Raw genomic sequence first — 18367 nt, forward strand, 5'->3', positions numbered from 1 at the left:
TGAGCTCAAGTTTACAACCTGAGACTCGTATTTGGCAATTTGCACGCCCATAAGCCTTTACTCTGTAATTTGTTCATTTAATTAAAGAAAAGAAAAACCAGCAAAATTCCTGTGTGTATCACAGCTCATATGATTGCTCCCAACAACCCCTCACCAACGTTATGTTTTTTTGCATACCCTTTTCCTTTTCCTTTTCCGTAGTAGTGTGAATATGGCGGGAAAGCAGTAACCGAGGTGAAAGTGAAACATACACACACATTCTCTCTCTCTCTCTCTCTCTCTCTCTGTGTCTCTGCCACCCTTTAGACATGACACGCGAGATTTTCGGCATTGGGAACCCCCACCACCTTCCTCTCTTTTCTATGCATCCTTTGATTCCCTTTCTTTTTCTCCTCCTCTCCTTCTCTTCTCTCGAGATTTTTCTTTCTTGAATGGCAGAAATGAGCGCTGGAGTGCCACTTGAGGCAAAGGTCAGGGTTGTCAAGTGTCCCAAATGTGAGAAGCTCCTCCCTGAGCTCCCCAACTTCACTGTTTACAAGTGTGGTGGTTGTAATGCCACTCTTCAAGCTCAAGGTTCGTTTTTTCTTTTTAATTTGTTGGTCTTCATTTTCACAAGGAGAATTGAGAGGGTTTACAGTGGTTTTTGTGTTGATTATTATGAAAAAGTTGATCTTTTTGGGGTTGTTTGTGTTCTTGTAATTTGATTCTTGGGAAAGATATGAGCTTTCTTGGTCTTCTCTTTATTTTTTTTTTCTGTAGACTATTTTTGTCTTTTCTTATTTATTCCTTCGTTTTATATTGTTAATATCTTTTTGTCGGGAATTGATGAAGAACTGTAGGTTTCTCTGAAGAAAAGACTCTTCATAAAGATTTCTTGTCTTTATATTGACTTCTTAATCAATGCAGATGCTTTTTTTTCATAATTTATTGTATATTGCACTGTTTGCTTTTCTTTTGAGTTGTCAAGCATTGTTGGATTTTGTTTTCTGTTTGATAAACTCTGAAGGACAACTGAGGAATGTTTCAAGGATTTCTGTGGGTATATTTTTTTTTTTATTCTTAGAGAAAATTTAATCTTTGGTGGGTGGGCTGTATGTTTTTTGCCTTGTTTGTTGATTTTTATGAAAGATTTGAGCTTTATTGGATCATCACTTTATTCTTCTGTAGACCATTTTTTTGTCCGTTTGGGGAGTTGTAAAGTCTGTGAAAGCAAAAAAGAAAAAAGCTTTCATTTTGTCTATTCTCATTTATTCCATTGTTTTATATTCTTAATATCTTTTGTGAGTGCATTGTTATAGATTCTTGTGTACAAGATTCTTTATTAATTTTTTTTCTTTCTTATTGATTATTTAAGTAATTCAGAGATTTTCTCATAAATTTGTGGCATACGGCATTCTTGTTTTTCTTTTAAGTGATAAAAAAACTTGTGGTAGATCTCAAGGAAAATATTGATGTTTATTTACTGAAGGATGCATTTTCATTTGCCACTGTTTTTGTGGAATAAATTGCTTCTTTTAGCGATCTTGAATCTCTATTTCTCTTGAATATTTTCCTGTTTTCTTCAAATCCCTGCTTGCCTATTTCCACTATAAAATTCTAGCAAACAATTAAATTTGAGCTAACTAGTCTAAACTCCAGTTTAGTGCTTTTGTTCAATGGATTCAATATTTGTTCTTTTCCTTAAAATGCTGTAGCTAAAAAACAAATTGAAGAAGTGGAAATTTCACCTGAGAAATCAGATGGAGGAAAGTTCAAAGTATCTGTGAATTCAGAAAAAAATTTTAACTTGAAGAGAGTGGGTTCAGATGGTCTCCCAGAGACTGATTGTGAGGCTGATAATCTGAATTGTGGGAGAAAAGAGGATCTGGTTCTTAATAAAACTGCAGGTGTAATGAGTACATCACTGCCTCAAAATGAAAATGTTATGGGTTTGAAAGACCGGAGTGAGCAAAAAAATATGAGAAGTGATACGATGATACCAAAGGAATCGGATAGTAGATCTCTTGCCGGTAATCTCGACCTAAATGTTAACGAGATGGAGACCAGTGCACTAAGTAAAGAACGGATCCGATTTTTGTCCTCATGTATAGAACCGTGGCCGTCAAGAGAAGGCATTAAGTTTGCGCCTTATCCTGATGAAGGACCATCAAATTCCTATGCAGAACCAAACTTAGAGGAGCTGAAACGACAATTGAATCTTGATCAAGACCAGGGAGAGCTCTTGAGGAAACTTGATGAGTTGAGAGATCAGTTGAGACAATCTTGTGAGGCCAAAGACAAAATGAGAGATAGGACTCCGTATAAAAGGGCAATGTCTTCCAGTCCTTACGGAAACTGCGCTAATGATACATGCTTTACTGATAACTCAGCATCCCACAATCCGGCGACTTGTCAATATCCTCCTTCCCTCAGTGGACATTGTGTAGATATGCCAAGTTTTTATCAGGCAATGCATCCTCAGAGCAGCATTCCTGAATACAGAGTGCCATTTGGCTCACAACCAGTAGGAGTAGCTCCTTTTCACGGACATGTTCAATACCCACAAAGACCATGTAACAATTATCCTTATGGTCAGTTGAATCCAGATCATGTTTTTCATTATCACCCTGATGGTTTATACAGCCAACCTGCCTGCTCTTGTTTTCATTGTTGTAATAGACACTGGTCCCTGCCTGCACGAGCTCCACCTGCCATTTTCAGTGGTCAAAGGGCTCCATGTATTGTAAACAATCATGGTCTCTACCCTGTGGAAAATTCTATGATGTTTGGCCGACAAAGTTTCAATCACGGTGTGCCTGGTGCTTCTCTGCATTCTCATGCACCGTTTACAAACAAGAGGATTGTAGTCACAAAGGAAGGGCGATCTTGTCGTCCAATCGCAGGTGCTGCTCCTTTTGTTATATGTTCTGGTTGTTCAAAAGTGTTGGAGTTACCGCCTAAATTGTTGCTGATCAAGAAGAAGTTTAAGCTTCGATGTGGCTCATGCTTTCAGATAATATCAGTTGAATATGATGGAAAAAGACTGACTACCACTGCTCCTGTCCAAGCAGTGCATCCACTGCCATCTGATCCTAGTAGCAGTTCTACTATTGAAATGGTAGATGGTTCGAACTTCCATGATCCTATTAACCAATATGATGATGGGGATTTCGATAGCCCAATCTATGATGTCCATTACACAGATCAGAAGCCGGTTTTGCCATCCTTTTCAAACTCTAGTCCTGATATGCTAGACAAAATGCAAGGTCTATCGTTTTCTTCTGGCACATCGGAAGATGTGGGGAGCCCAACCAATGTGAACTGTCAGAGAGAGCTTCCTGTAGATGTTGAAGTCCCTTCACAGGTTGCTGGCCAGCCGCTTTCTGAGCATTTTGGATATTTATCTTCTGATCATGTAAGTAATGGTTCTGGAGTAGGAAGCAAGAGTAGACGCTCCGATCAAGAGAATATTGTGTCAGCAAATGGTAATGTCAAGCTGAACGCTACCAAAGTGTCAGTTGCTTCTGAGATTGATTTATCAGTTGATGACTATCTAAACCCTGGCTCCTCTCAAGATTCTTGGGACTTAGGTAGAGAAGAAGATCAAACAAAAGTGGTTAAAGGTGGCGAGTCATTCTTTACAGGTGTCATAAAGAAAGGCATCAAGGAACTTCGGTCTAACGTTGATAATGGCAGGTCCAAAGTTACAATTAATGGCCATCTGCTTTCTGATCGGTTAGTCAAGAAGGCTGAGAAGAAAGCTGGGCCAATACATCCAGGAGACTATTGGTAAGTTTCAGGTTTATTCATAAGAGTATTCGTCTGAGTTTCTTTTGTTTTTATGAAATGCAATGTTCAAATTAGCTCAGAGTTTGAAAATTCTGAATATGAGATTGACAAATGACAGTAATGAGTTTCTCAAGTGGAAATAGTTATATCTTATGTTCCTCCGATTTGATTCAATCTGTAATTTGTGTGGCTAAGAAAAATAGCATGTGGTTCCAAAGTTTACCATGACATTAAGTAGTGTAATTGATCTGATGTTGTGTGGTTGTTTAATTGCTGGGAATCAGCAGTGCAAAATAGTTACTTAAATGTTTTTATCGTCTTAGTTTCTCAACTATAACGAATTCACTTGATCATCATTATTCAAAGAGTGCTGAAACTTGTACTTTCCATATTTTCATCCAGGTATGACTACCGTGCTGGATTTTGGGGTGTTATGGGGCATCCATGCCTAGGGATTATTCCTGTAAGAGCCAGAAACACAAATTCTTTGTAAATTCCTCATAAAGACTGATTAATGAAATCGATTTTTTGCAGCCTTTTATTGAAGAATTTAATTATCCTATGCCTAAAAACTGCGCTGGTGGGAATACCGGTGTTTTTGTAAATGGGAGGGAGCTTCATCAGAAGGATTTGGATTTGCTTGTTAACAGAGGATTCCCACCCACTGAAGGCCAATCTTATATGGTTGAGATTTCTGGTAAAGTTTGGGATGAAGCCACTGGTGAAGAACTTGAGAGTCTTGGCAAGCTCGCCCCAACGTGAGTTTCTGTTCTTTTTTCTTTCACTAAGTTTTCTTATAGAACATAAATTGTGTTTGAATATGGATTAGATAGCATGGAAAAATGCATCTTTATTCAAATTGTTTATTTCAAACAGACTTTATGATATAATGTGTGTTTTCAATAAATATTTTAACAGAATTGAGAGATTGAAGCATGGATTCGGCATGCGGGTTCTGACAGTCATCACATAAGTTACAAGCATCATCCATTTAGAAAGCTTATCTGAGGTATTGCTTCCAGTCAGGAAAAAAATTGACGACATATGTTGCTCTGCTCTGTTCTGTGTCTATTTAGAAATGCTATTCATAAATTTTTCTCTACATAATAGATTTAGGTCCGTCCTTAGGTTTCAAATATGTAACTAGCTGCTCCTTATGTTCAATGTATCAGAATGCTTTCATCATGTGACATTGAGTTGTTTTGTTTGTTCAGTTGTCGATAATATAATGTCTTTGGTGTGTTGATCTGCATTGTTTTCTTTTGTTGTTTGAGCAAATGTTACTACATCCACATCTTTCACGGGTACAATTCGAAAGAAAAATGAGACTGTAAAACCTTGTTTATGATGATACATCGATAAAAATGAGACTTTTATTGTTTATACTTTTTGACGAAAGTATGCATAGCTCAAGTGTTTGTTGTTTGATTATCGAGATTGATAAAGAATCACTTAGCATGCTTACACACGGCTGCTGATCCCTTTTCTACAGGAATGTATGTGTTCTCTCATCTGCTATGGCATAAAATTAATCTTTCTTTTGCTTTTACATGTGTTCATAGTGTTGTCTGTTACGAAGTGCATGTGCTTTTGAGTTCCAAATATTGGCTGGCAGAAGAGCTGGTGTTTTTTTGTTTCTTCTGCTCAACAGTTTGCCACAAACTTACCAACTCAATTGATTTATTAACTGAGCAAGAGTTTTTTTCTTCTTCTCAATATTAACTACCTTGATGCATATATATCATTTATATATATAGTATTGATGTTTGTGTTATTTCTGGCCATCTGATCATTTCTGGACGGTGGTACAGTTTCCAATTTTACTGATTCGTTGCAGGTTTGGTGGTGGTTGGTTGAATGTGTGCGTAGAGATCATTATAAAACATGGAGAATAATGACTAATTTAATAAAGATGCACTCTTAACTCTTTCAATTCTCTACAACGTCTTTTAAATTTATCAAATTTTCAAAATTTAATTTTTAAAGCTTTTATTTTAAATTAAAAAAATAATAATAAAACTACTATTATTTTACTCACCTTCTGGCTGAGGGCTTAAGGTTGCCCCCTCCACGCTTTGTGTCGGTAGGCTTTTGCCTAGCACTGCCCTGTGTTTTGATTGTCAGAAATATTGACAGTATTTTAAAAATGGATTGGATGGGAAAAGTATTCAAAAGTAACCAAAGAGTAACATGGATTGGATTGGAAAAAAAAAAAAAAAAGTTCAAAAGTAACCAAAGAGCCTTTGGTCAGTGGTAGTTGTCTAAACAGTATAAATGAGATTTTCATTATTTGGTTTAAAATACATCAATTGCAGTTATATCAAAAGTCTTTGGCTATAGGAGCATGTTTACAACTTAATTTTTCTGTAGTCCTCGACTGTAAGATTATATTTATAACTTTATTTTGTGTCAGTTGAGTGAGGATGGATAAGCAAATTGTCATTGTTTCTATATAGATGTTTCTAATTATATATATATATATTGCATTTATCATATTTATAAAAAAATAAAAAATATAAAAATAAAAATTACAACCTATGTGATCAGAATAAAATATATAGGAAATTTTTAATAATTTGTTTTTTAATAAATGGTTCATGTGAAATGGCTTCATTAATTTGTGTAAATGAATAAGGTTGATTAAATAAAAGAAATCAAAGAAAATATATTTTGCTTACTTTAATGTGAAGGGTTTAATTTTGAGTAAGCTCAATTGCAAAACCCGGTTCATAGGATTCCATGGAAAGTAACACATACAACAAAGATGGCATTATTTCATTTACAGTAAGTTTCCATGTGATCGATGACGCTTTTGAGGCACTTGGGATCCATGTTAAAAAAAAAAAAAATTTAAAAACACAATAAAATATTTTCATATCAATAAATATTTAGAAATATAAATACGCAAACCACTTATATATATATATATATATATAATTCATCATCTGCGGAGGTTCATAGGTGAGCACAATAGATGAACAATAGTCATTACGCTGCTACAGTGAGGGTTAATTAGGAATGGGGGTGGGGCGGGGCGGGGAATGGGATCCCCGTCCCCATCCCCACTCTCCACAGGGCGGGGATTCCCCGGCTAAAATTCCCCGCGGGGGAAACATCCTCCCCCGCTCACTCTCCTGTGGGGATCCCCGCCCCGCCCAAAACATTAATATAAAAAAATTTTTCATAAATAACTATAATATTTTCAATGCATTTATATTACAGCATGCTAAAAGATCTTATATACGATTGAAAAATAAAAAAATATAATGTATGATGAAATAAAAATAAAAAAATTCTCAACCAAAGTTTTTACAACAGACGTACATCATATATAAAAATAAAAAAATTCACAAAAAATATTTCTCCTAACAAGTCATAATATAATGTTTGATGAAATAACAACATTAAAGGTACAAATAACATAAAGTTTAAAAACTAAATTAAAAATTACAAATCCATTAAATAAAAATTCATAATGCAAAAACTAGCACAATAATTTCATGCTTCCATCAATTTGTTTTCTTCTTTGTTCTTTCTCCAAATTATTTATATGAAAAAAAGCGTAGGTATATATCTTAAAAAGTCATGTTTGTTTTACGATCGGACCATCCATTCTTTTTTTCTCATTAATGTGATGTATACAAATAATAATTTTTATAAGTATCTATTCAATTGATATATTTAAATCGATTAGATGTTTTTGTTGGATGATTTTTGAAGAAGAGAAGGTATGTGATTTTTTTGGATTTTTAAACATAAAAATCACTTAAATCGAAAACAATTAAAAAATATTTAATGATGGATTATTATACATGAGATTTGCCATCAAATGGTCGGTTGGTCATTTGGCGTTTTGTAGTGAAAAATTTTATAGTGAACAAAATTTTTGCTATAATCACATTTCGTGCAAAGTAAAATTACAATATTTGTTATATTTTATGAAAACTGACACTGAAATATATATAAAGTTAATTTAATAGTTTGATATGAACACACATTCTCTATAAAATTATCACATCTGTAATTTCATCATGTGAGATAGTTTCAGAGAATATAACTTTAGAATCCAATGATTAATAAAAAAAAATTGAAGATCTAATAATATGTCAGTACTCTCTTATATGTAGCAACACATGGATATTTGAATAAAAAAATCTAGACAATTACCTAATTATCCAATTCATTTAAATTAAATAAATAATTAGTTTTTGTGAATATTAGAAATTTGAAAATTAGAAGTTTGAATTTAAATTTTGTAGATATATTATATAATAATTTTATTAAAATAATTTAAGATTTTATTAAATAAATATGTTTTAATGAAATATATAAATTTCAATAGTTAATAAGTTGTATAAAATAATTGTGAGTTCCATAATAATAACTAAAAATATTAATAAATAAATATTTATTGATTATATATATATATATAATATTATGTTAATGTTGAAATAATTTTTAATAAATATATTAAAAATATATATTATATTTTTTGGGGAATCCCCGCGGGGCACGGGCTGGGGAATCCCCGTGGGGAGGGGATCCTCGTGGGGCGGGGAGACCATTCCCCGCCCCCGCCCCGCCCCGCTAGGCGGGGAGGACTTTTTCCCCGCTCCCCGCCCCGCGGGGGGGACATTTCGGGGAATCCCCGCGGGGAACGGGGATTCCCCGCCCCACCCCCATTCCTAGGGTTAATGATGGGTTAATTGGGTTGATTAGTTGAGTTTTGGTTTTATATATGGTTGTTGTAGCTCTAGTAGAAATAGGATTGGACGGTCCAGATTTGTTTAATTACTGTGTACTATTTATAAGCACAATAATCCAACAGATGATATCAACATTTATAGAATTCAATTTTACAAACTTTCATAAATAATTGAAGCTCATGTATATATTATAATGAAACTCTCCATGAATGCTTAGGGCTTGGCTCTATTATTATTATTATTATTTTTATTTTTATTTTTATTTTTATTTTTTTTTATACCAATTCTACCTGCCAACTTTTATTATTTTCACAATTATGACATCAGAAGAAATTACTAATAATCTATTAATAACTGTTAAGTCTGATGACATTGATTGCCTCTATTTGACAAGCCAAGTTATGACATGACAAGAGGAAGGTGATGTGACATGTGGTGACTCATCAAAGGAAGTATTGACTAGGATAATGATGTGGGAAATGAAATATCTTGACGTGTGAAGCTACAAGGTTATGAAGATCAAGGTGGAGATTTTATTTAGAAGATATTTCTCTCAATGGAATCATGTGATGATCAACTATTTTTGAAAAGTACATCAATTATAAAGGATCTATTTAAGAAAGACAAGTTTTATTTTAAGTATAATTGTCTATCCTTGGTAAGATCCGGGATGACAATTCATGTCTTTAATAGAACTCCTTTTTAGAAAGATCTATTTGGAGGAAAATAAATATTCTATCATTGGCAATAATTCAAGATCATGAAGACTGTATGAAGCTATTAGAAGACAAAAATTAAACTTTGTATGAAACTATTAGAAGACATAAGGTTTAGTTTGGTGTGAAGGTTTTAGAAGACACAAACTAAATAAGGTAAGAAGATATGCCAAGGAGATTATCAAGACCATATTAGCAAACACAATTTGAAAAAAGATCCAAGAGCTATCTATGGTGGAACTATTCATGGAGACTTATTATGTGAGGAGATTGTTGAAGATTGCATGAGATATGATTGGAGATTTGGAGATCCAAGCATGGATGATTGAAGATCATGCTTGAAGATATTGAAGGTTAAACTTGGATAAAGATGAGATCAAGTTTAGTAACAATATTTCCATGAGTCAAACGAAGATCATTTGGGAAGACCAAACTTCGGCCAAGTTTGGAAAGAAGATCGGGAGATCTTCGGTGGCTATCTTTGGTGAGATGGTCGTGTGTGCCTTGCTGGGCACGTCCCTCGGGAGAGGGAGTCCTTCTGAAGTGACGTGAGGAAGGAAGCAGTTGCAGGCAGGAGGAGCTCGGGCCGAGTCAACTGCTACGAGGCGAACTGAAGAAACCGGGAGGTTGAAAATCGTAGATTCGGGAGCATTTGGCTAGAACTCAATCATGTTCAGTAAGGTGGGCCATGTTGCAATTGGGTGTTGCAACATCTAACTTTGGAAGCTGTCCAAATTAGGAAGCCGCGGAGAATTCTAAAAGAGATAACTTTATTAGACGTCGGTGTGTCTATATAAGAGATCCTACTTGAAGATTTAGAACGAGCCAACAAGTGAAAGACTTTTGAGAGTTGAGTGAGTGGCCGTCGGACAATCTATAGAGGATATTCTTTGTATTGAGAGAGTGAGTGAGTGAGTGTTGTATTCCTTGTTCCTATACCTCTTTTAGTGGATTATTTCTCCGGGCCTAGCCCCCCAGATATAGGCAAAGTTGTGCCGAATTGAGTTATCAATTTGCTTGTCTCTTTTCTCTTGATGCTTGATTGTGTGTGTGTGTTCAAACCTTGAGTGAGTTTTTGAGTGACTTAACCCCATCACATCCCCACCGGAACCATCAATAACTCATCACAAGTACTACTATTTATTTTTTGTAAATTGAGATCTAGTATGAATTTATGTGAAAGGAGTCATATTCTACAACCCTTCAAAGTTACATAATAATAAAATTTATAATCTTGGGCATATATGATAAATTTTTATTATTCTGCATGTTATCTAATCTCATATAGTAAATTTTTTTGGGGCTTTATAACTTATGCACTTCCGTACTTGCTTTCTCTTTTACAGTGCTTGTCACCTTTATAAAAAAACAATTATGACATTAGTTATATATATATATATGATTATTTCACAATTTGGATTAAGACTCACCTATACATAGTTATCCATATATCCATATGTCAAGGATTTAACCGACATTCATGAGTTGTTTACCCTAACAATTTAGGAAATTATATGTAATTACAAAGAAATCAAAAAAGTTTTCTCTTTCAAATTCAAAAAAACATTTCATGGAGAAACCTAATTTGATGTCCTAAATCCAACCTTTGAGACAACAATAACAACAAAGATTATTTCACCATGCAATTAGAATTCAAACATGACCAATCACATCAGAACATTTCAAGATTCAATTTTCCCCAACAAGTCCTCAAGAATTTTTTTTTTATATAAATAAATAACTACATTAAACAACAGAAAAAAGCAAAGAAATAAAAATTAAAAGAAAAAAACAAAAAAAAAAAAAAAAAAATTGATTAAAATGCCATACGACATATCATCCCATCTTTTGAAATGAAGCTCGAACTTAATGGAAACTTATTTGATAAATGAAGCTCGAGCTTAATGATATTTGATATATGAATAAATCATAATTTGAGACAACATAAACGCTTCGTCATTCACACGGCATCCAAACTGGTGCAAATTAACACACAAAAAGCATTTCAAGAGTCAAGACTCAAATCTTTCATAGCAAGAATCAATAATTATCTCACAGATGGAGGTGACAGAACTTCCAACTTATAGCAAAACAGCAATCTGAGTTGAAAACAAAGGTGTAATTATACAAAGACCAACTATTTTGATGCCATTAAAACAACGTAAACTTATAAAAATAACACTCAAGAAAATTTGATCAAGAAAAGTCATTGTTTACATCATCTTGAAACATCATTTCAAGATTTATTTCTTTTTTATGAAAACATTAAAATTAATGTTTATTTCAAAAGTTTTAAATTTGGATTGACATTAACGTTTTTGGGTCGTTTTCGGTTTCGCATACATCTCCACTTTGATTTGATCGATTAAAACACAATGGTTAATGATTTAAAATTTGCCAATCATCAATTTCTTCCAATATTTTAGTAAAAATTTAATTTCTAATTCAATATGCAAATATAAGATCATAATAATTTTGTTTTTGATCAAAATTAATATATCCACAAATTTAAGTGAAAGATGAAAGATAAGAAAGAAAAAGAAATAGAAGAACAAAAACATTGAAGAGAAGGAAAAAGCAACATTATTTTTTACTTAGTATTTTTATTTTTTTAAAAATATTTATAAACGAAAAACTATGAATTGGTGGTTGCAATTGTCATGAGATTCCGCTAGAAGTATTTAGTTTATTCAAAAACTAATTTTAAAAACCCCAATAAATAAAAATCAATAATTAAATAACATTTTTGTTTTTTTTTAAAAGGTGGATAAACCACATTAAATTAAGATAAAGAGACAAGATACAATAGGTGTACCACAAGAAGTGATACATAAGATCAGACACCAACATACAAAACAGAGGAACAACAGACCTCCTCAGAGCCAACAACATCAAAGGAAGCCTAGCCCGTGGATATATCATGTGCCTCCTTGACCATCCCAGTCATTTTCCCACTAGATCCAAGAAAATCCAAGCTACGTCGAACGACTGCCATAGGTTTCTCCAGTTTTGCTTTAGCACTGTCTGTAAGAACATTAAACCACGAAAAGAACATACAAGTACAAAACATGCACAGATAAGCAATTAGAATTAAATATGCAATCATTCCGAACAATCCAGATAATTAAATAACATTTTTGCCTTTCATGCTTACTTATTTTGTTGTCTTAATTATTTCATGGATATTTAGTTAAATATCTACTATGTTCTTTGTATATATATATACCATTTTTTTTTTGTTAATTATATACTAAACAAATCTTTAATACAAACCAAACTACTTTGTCGTCAAATGGCGAAGTCAAGGGACTTTTAAGATAGACAAACTTTACCTAAGGACCTCCAAGTAATTTGGTAAGCTTTTATACATGCAAAGCTTGTATCTTTTTGGGTTTTCTCTCCATGAGGAAACAGTGAGCTAGTGATGGCTGGTGTGGGAACTCTAATGGTGGACTGGGATCGGTGGCCGTTGCATCAGAAGAGGGGAAACCATGCCTTTGTGAAGCTCTTCTTGTTCGTTTTCCTCTTAGGTTTCTCATTCCGCGTTATCTTCTTCTTCTTCTCTGATTCCTTTGCCTCCTTGCCATTATCCCAGCCTGCGGATGTAAAAGATGGAAGGGAATCTCTCCGAGGTAAATGAAATTTCTTTCAATGTATTGTTTTTTATGGTATGAATCTTCTGAAAGATGTGGAAAGGTGGAAACTTGAGGTGAATGCAGGAATGGTGGATTTAAGAAATTTAATTAGATGTTAGTGATTGGAATTAATGGTGATTGAATGATAATTTCTAGTTGAATGTTTGGTTTTCAATGGAGAGTGTCCTAATGTAGATTTGCAGAGACAGCATGAATAGTTTAGTTGTTCAGATATGATATAATAAGGACATTGTTACTGTAGGCATCTGAGAACATGAATAATTGATTGTGTATGAGTTGGTAGATATAAACTATTCTGGCTTTTTTGTCGTATGCTTCTAAATAATATACAGTGACTATGGAGTAGATAATGCATAACTTTTGGCCTTCTGCTTCTATCTTTGATTAGATAATGCATAACTTTTCTTTATGTCATATGCTTCTAAATAATATACAGTGACTATGGATTAGCTCAAGAATGATGTTTTTTTTTTTACTGGTTTGTGGGCAACATGAATTTAAATCCTCTGTGTAGCTATGTTCTGAAATTACATTAGTCACTAAGTTATAAATCAAAAGCATTTGTAGAATGATTTCATTAATGTGCAAAACTAATAAAAGAACAAAATGAGTTGATTTAGCATTTTGTTTTGTACACTTGATTGGTTTCTTGGTTCCATAGCATCCTGTTATATTTTCGCTAATAAGGGAATCAAGATCTAATTTATGACACATAAAAAATGCTAATTTTTATGTCAATACAATATCCTCTGGCTTATATTTGTTGCAAGAATGCTCCTTTGGCATAAAAGCTGCACAATCAGAAAATCAAGTAATTTGAACATGTTATTTCATCTGTCAGGTTTAGTGTTACATTTTTTTAAATGGAAAAAAATCCTTCTAGGGAAATTAATTACAGAATGTTTATCTTTGCCTGTTTCAGATTCCCAACCAGTGGAGGATGGAGTAGCTTTGGAGCACAGGGTAGAGGATTCTCAGAAAGGTACATAATTCAATTGTTGTCATTAGTACTGTATTTGATAGACTAAGTTGAGGATATTTGGTAGATGAATAAAGATTCATGAGAGTCTTATCATTGGATGCTTATGATCCTGGAAACTATTTCCGTTATCATTGTTCACGGAGGCTTATGTGCTTGGATCTTCATTGTCTTGGCCCACTTCAACATGCTATTTCCTAATGTTTGTTCATTGAAAAATGAAGGCAGAGGAGGTATTCATGTGGGTAGATGAAGATGTCAATTTTATGCAGTGGTTGTTATCAAAATTTACTTAAATATTTTGTTTTCATATCTTACTTTTATTCAGTTTTGGATTGTTAACAAGATGAAAAAATTGCCAATACAGATAAGTGTGATTTATTCAAGGGAGAATGGATCTCAAACCCCTCAGGACCAGCTTATACCAATGAGAGCTGTCTTTTTATCGAATCTCCTCAAAATTGTATGAAAAATGGGAGACCAGATACAGGTTATTTATATTGGAGATGGAAGCCATATGGTTGCGAAGTTCCTCAGTTTGATGCAAAGAAATTTTTGGATGTCATGAAGGATAAATCCTGGGCAATGATTGGTGATTCCATTCTTCGCAACCATGTTCAGTCATTGATTTGCCTTCTTGTTAAGGTACAATTCTGATATCTCTGTTGAATCCTTCTACTTAACATTAGCCTACATACATTATAGCAGCAAGTACTCTTAAAACAAGTCCATTCTTGTATTTCTCTCTGATCATAAAGATATGAATGCGCATTGAAAATCCAGTACAATAGGTAAAATCAATTACCAATTCATTTGAATTCCTCTAGTTGGTCATTGCATTTTTTTTCCTCCATGAATGGTTTTAGTGAATGCATTTATGGCATGACCAAAACATGGCTTAGACGGTGGTAGCTGAACCCATTTTGTTTTTAATCGATATAAAATCTGATGGTTCCAAGCCCAAAAGCATTATGGTGAAGGTGCTAACAGGAAACCATCTGATTTTGTGTGAATTCATCTTGCAAATTAAACTCTCCTGTTAGATACTTGGCACATACATGCATGCCTTTTTCTTTTAATGCACACAAAAAACCATAATTCTTTGTGATTAATGATCATGCTAATTCTATTACCTCCTGTTGATCTATACAGAGATCAGCAAGATGCTCCCTTTCAGTTGCTGGGGATTTGAATTGCAACATACAATGCTATTTCCGATATAAAAAATAACTAGTTAAGTGAGAAAATCTTTATCAATATTTCTGTTGCTTGAATTATAAAGCATGGGTTGCTTCATATGATGTATGTGGGTCCATCATAGTAAACTGTTCCATATTTCCTCACAGGACAGTCATTAAACAACACATCTAAATTTTGAGTTGATTGTGCAATAATAACCTCTATTCTTGTTTGATCCTGAGTCCACAAATCTGTATTCTTGATAAAATATTTGTGCTGATCAAAGCTCCTCTATCTGCATCTCAGGTAGAAGTGCCCATTGAAGTCTATCATGATAAAATGTTCAGGTCAAGAAGATGGCACTTCAGTGCTCACAACTTCACTCTTTCTGTTATCTGGTCTCCTTTTCTAGTGAAGGCTGAAAACTTTGATCACGAGAATGGGGCATCTAGCTCTATAATTGACCTTCATCTTGATATACTCGATGAGAAATGGATTAGTCAATATCAGAATTTCAACTACATTTTGATTTCTGGAGGGCCATGGTTCCTCAGGCCAGCAATTTACTGGGAAAACAACAAAATCATAGGCTGCCACTCTTGTCAAGACAAGAACAACTTATCAGAAATATCGATGGAGTACTCTTTCCGCAAGGCCCTCCAGTTAGTTTTTAACTTCTTTGCAGTATCAGATCACAAGCCATTCATTCTTTATAGGACGTATCCGGTTGCACATTTTGAAAATGCTGAATGGAATCGGGGCGGGACATGCAATAGAACAGTACCATACAAAGAAGGTGAATTTATGGGAACAGATTTAGAGCATCTAATGCGGAATGTTGAACTTGATGAGTTTAAAAATGCGGCTGTTAATGTTGCTAGGCTGAAGCTCCTGGATACATATAAACTTTCATTACTTAGACCTGATGGGCATTCAGGTCCTTATCGAACCTTCCATCCATTTGACAACAAAAACAACAGTGTGACAATTCAGAATGACTGCCTCCATTGGTGCTTGCCTGGGCCAATTGATTCTTGGAATGAATTGGTAATGGAGTTGGTATTGAACAGAAGTTGAAATAACAGTTGGAGAAGTGTTTTTGTTTTATTGAGAATTTTTTGGTGGTTGATTTTCATCAGTTTGTGACTTTTGATTTCTGAAAGTAGCATGTTCCACACCTGCAAATTTCCATTTCTGATTCAAATGTACAGATTGAAAGGAGCTAGCCGAGTAACTGATATGTTTCACAACAAACAAAACAAACTGTGTGCTCCTTCAAGTCATAGAAGTTGGTCCCTTCTTAATTTCTTCCAGTCAAGGAAGTTATTGATTTGTATTCTCATTTCCCATACAATTAATAAAACTTGAGAGTGATATCAACAAAACAATGGGACTTTCACTAGCTTTTGCATGTGCTCATTGTGCTGTCTGATAAGACTTTTGGAGCACTGCATGTGCTTTTGGGTCCCAGTATTGGTCCCAGATCAAGTTGCAAGCATTCAGAAGGACAACTGATTGAATGTCTCCTCCTATGTGTTGTGGAAACAAATCAAATTAGGTACTGATTTATCAGTTCTTCTGCTTTGTTAACTGCATTTAGTTTTCTTTAGTTTAAAGAAACAAAAAATATTGTTTTATTTTCTTTATAGATTTCACTGTGAAAGGATTAAGTGCAAATATATATGAACTTTTGAATGAATAAACAGGAATCAGTGGTTATTATTGATGTTATTAGGCTGAGAAAATTTAGGATTAGTTATACTGATATTTGTCTTCAAACCTGCAATACTTTGTTGATTCTATTCCATTGAGAATTTATTGCAAAACTTTTCCAGGCTGGTGCTCTGCTAAATCAGCAAAAACATGGGGGACATGCAACAAGGCATTAGAATTTACAGGACAAACAAAACAAAGCATTTGAAAGATGAGAATTTTCTATTCTTGAATGATTGCTTCCCTTCATTGGTACTTATTTGGTCCTATAGACAACAATGTCCTACTTCACCAAATCTACATATATATATATATATACATATGTAATTAATGAAAATTTGACTGAAATTTTCTTTTTTTATGATGCATGAGTTCTCAGAGAACAAGATGGCTTTTTTCTTGGTAATGTTTAATATATAGGTTCTTTTATACACAGAAAATACCTTCTCCATTTGATTTCCATAATAATGTATTTTTTTTTTTGTATATCCGAAAACCTCACTCCATCAAATATATTAACTAGTTTTAATATGAACCTAATTGAAATATTAATATTATGTTAAAAAAAACACTCCATATATATATATATATAAATTAAAGTGAAATTAGTATAATTTTTTCCCCATTTTTAATTTAAAAAAAACCCTTTCTTATAACCTATCTTAAGTGGAATCAAACTGAAAACATGCATTAAAAACAAAGTATTGACAACTTAATCAGTGTCCTTTTCCTTAATGTAATTATCATTGATGATTTGATTATGGCTATATTAACTGTTTAATAAATAGCATTTGATTCTCACCTATATAGATATCTAATACTAATGTCTAACATAGCTCATTTTGGTTCTTCATTTAAAATGTGCTAATTAGTATCATATAAATGTATAAGGGTTTAATTTCGAATATAAGCTTCATCTTAAGAATCTACCTATGGAGATTATAAAAAATTATTTTACTGATTTTTAACGCAATTGTTAAAATTTGTCAAATTAGGTATCTCCATCCATTAGTAAAACAAAAAATATACATATATATATATATATATATATATATATATATATATATATATTCTGAAATGGTGGATAAATCACTTAAAATGTATTAGAACAAAAAACGTGATTACAGTAACCAATATAGTGAGAAGGACATGAATTATATAATGCAAAGTCGTAGTTACCTAGAATTGGTAAAAATGGTTAAGTAACTCTTTAATGGAAAAAAAAAAAAAGAGAAAGTATGAAATTATCTAGAAAATGACAATTTAAAGGGATTATCCATCCATAGTCTATCAATACAAAGTGTTGGGGATCCGTGTACCCACGGTTAAAGAAGAGCTTCCTTAATTTAATACTAAAAGAGGTGCACAAAAAATCAAAATTGTGTTTGATAATTGTTGCAAAATCCTCCAATTTAAATCTTTTTTAAACTTGATGACCAAAATGGAAATATGTGATCAATTTTAATTATAATCGAAATGAGTGAGAGGAAGCAATGATTGAATATGGGGCTATTTCTTCTTAACCAAAAGTTCAAAAAAAAAAAATATATATATATATAGTTCTAATAAAAATGCCCCAAATTAAGCCTTCAAGAAGCTGGACCTTACCCATTCAAGTTAGGTATTAAGTGAGATATGATCGAAGTGATT

General features: G+C 33.4%; 2 protein-coding genes across 2 annotated transcripts; both read left to right on the forward strand.

Annotated features, from left to right (window-relative positions):
• The first annotated feature begins 202 nt into the window (after positions 1–202).
• LOC120280703 lies at positions 203–5151 on the forward strand. The gene is made up of 5 exons (XM_039287631.1): positions 203–573; positions 1695–3768; positions 4171–4231; positions 4303–4526; positions 4687–5151. The coding sequence occupies exons 1-5, from the start codon at positions 432–434 to the stop codon at positions 4739–4741; spliced, it is 2556 nt and encodes an 851-aa protein (XP_039143565.1). The 5' UTR covers positions 203–431; the 3' UTR covers positions 4742–5151.
• Positions 5152–12603: 7452 nt separating this feature from the next.
• LOC120280190 (protein trichome birefringence-like 26) lies at positions 12604–16963 on the forward strand. The gene is made up of 5 exons (XM_039286954.1): positions 12604–12822; positions 13769–13828; positions 14193–14470; positions 15311–16562; positions 16840–16963. Exons 1-4 carry the CDS (start codon positions 12615–12617, stop codon positions 16079–16081), a joined length of 1317 nt encoding a protein of 438 aa, XP_039142888.1. The 5' UTR covers positions 12604–12614; the 3' UTR covers positions 16082–16562; positions 16840–16963.
• The last annotated feature ends 1404 nt before the right edge of the window (positions 16964–18367 follow it).

Source organism: Dioscorea cayenensis, chromosome 17 (assembly GCF_009730915.1).
Source record: "Dioscorea cayenensis subsp. rotundata cultivar TDr96_F1 chromosome 17, TDr96_F1_v2_PseudoChromosome.rev07_lg8_w22 25.fasta, whole genome shotgun sequence".
NCBI classification, from domain to species: domain Eukaryota; kingdom Viridiplantae; phylum Streptophyta; class Magnoliopsida; order Dioscoreales; family Dioscoreaceae; genus Dioscorea; species Dioscorea cayenensis.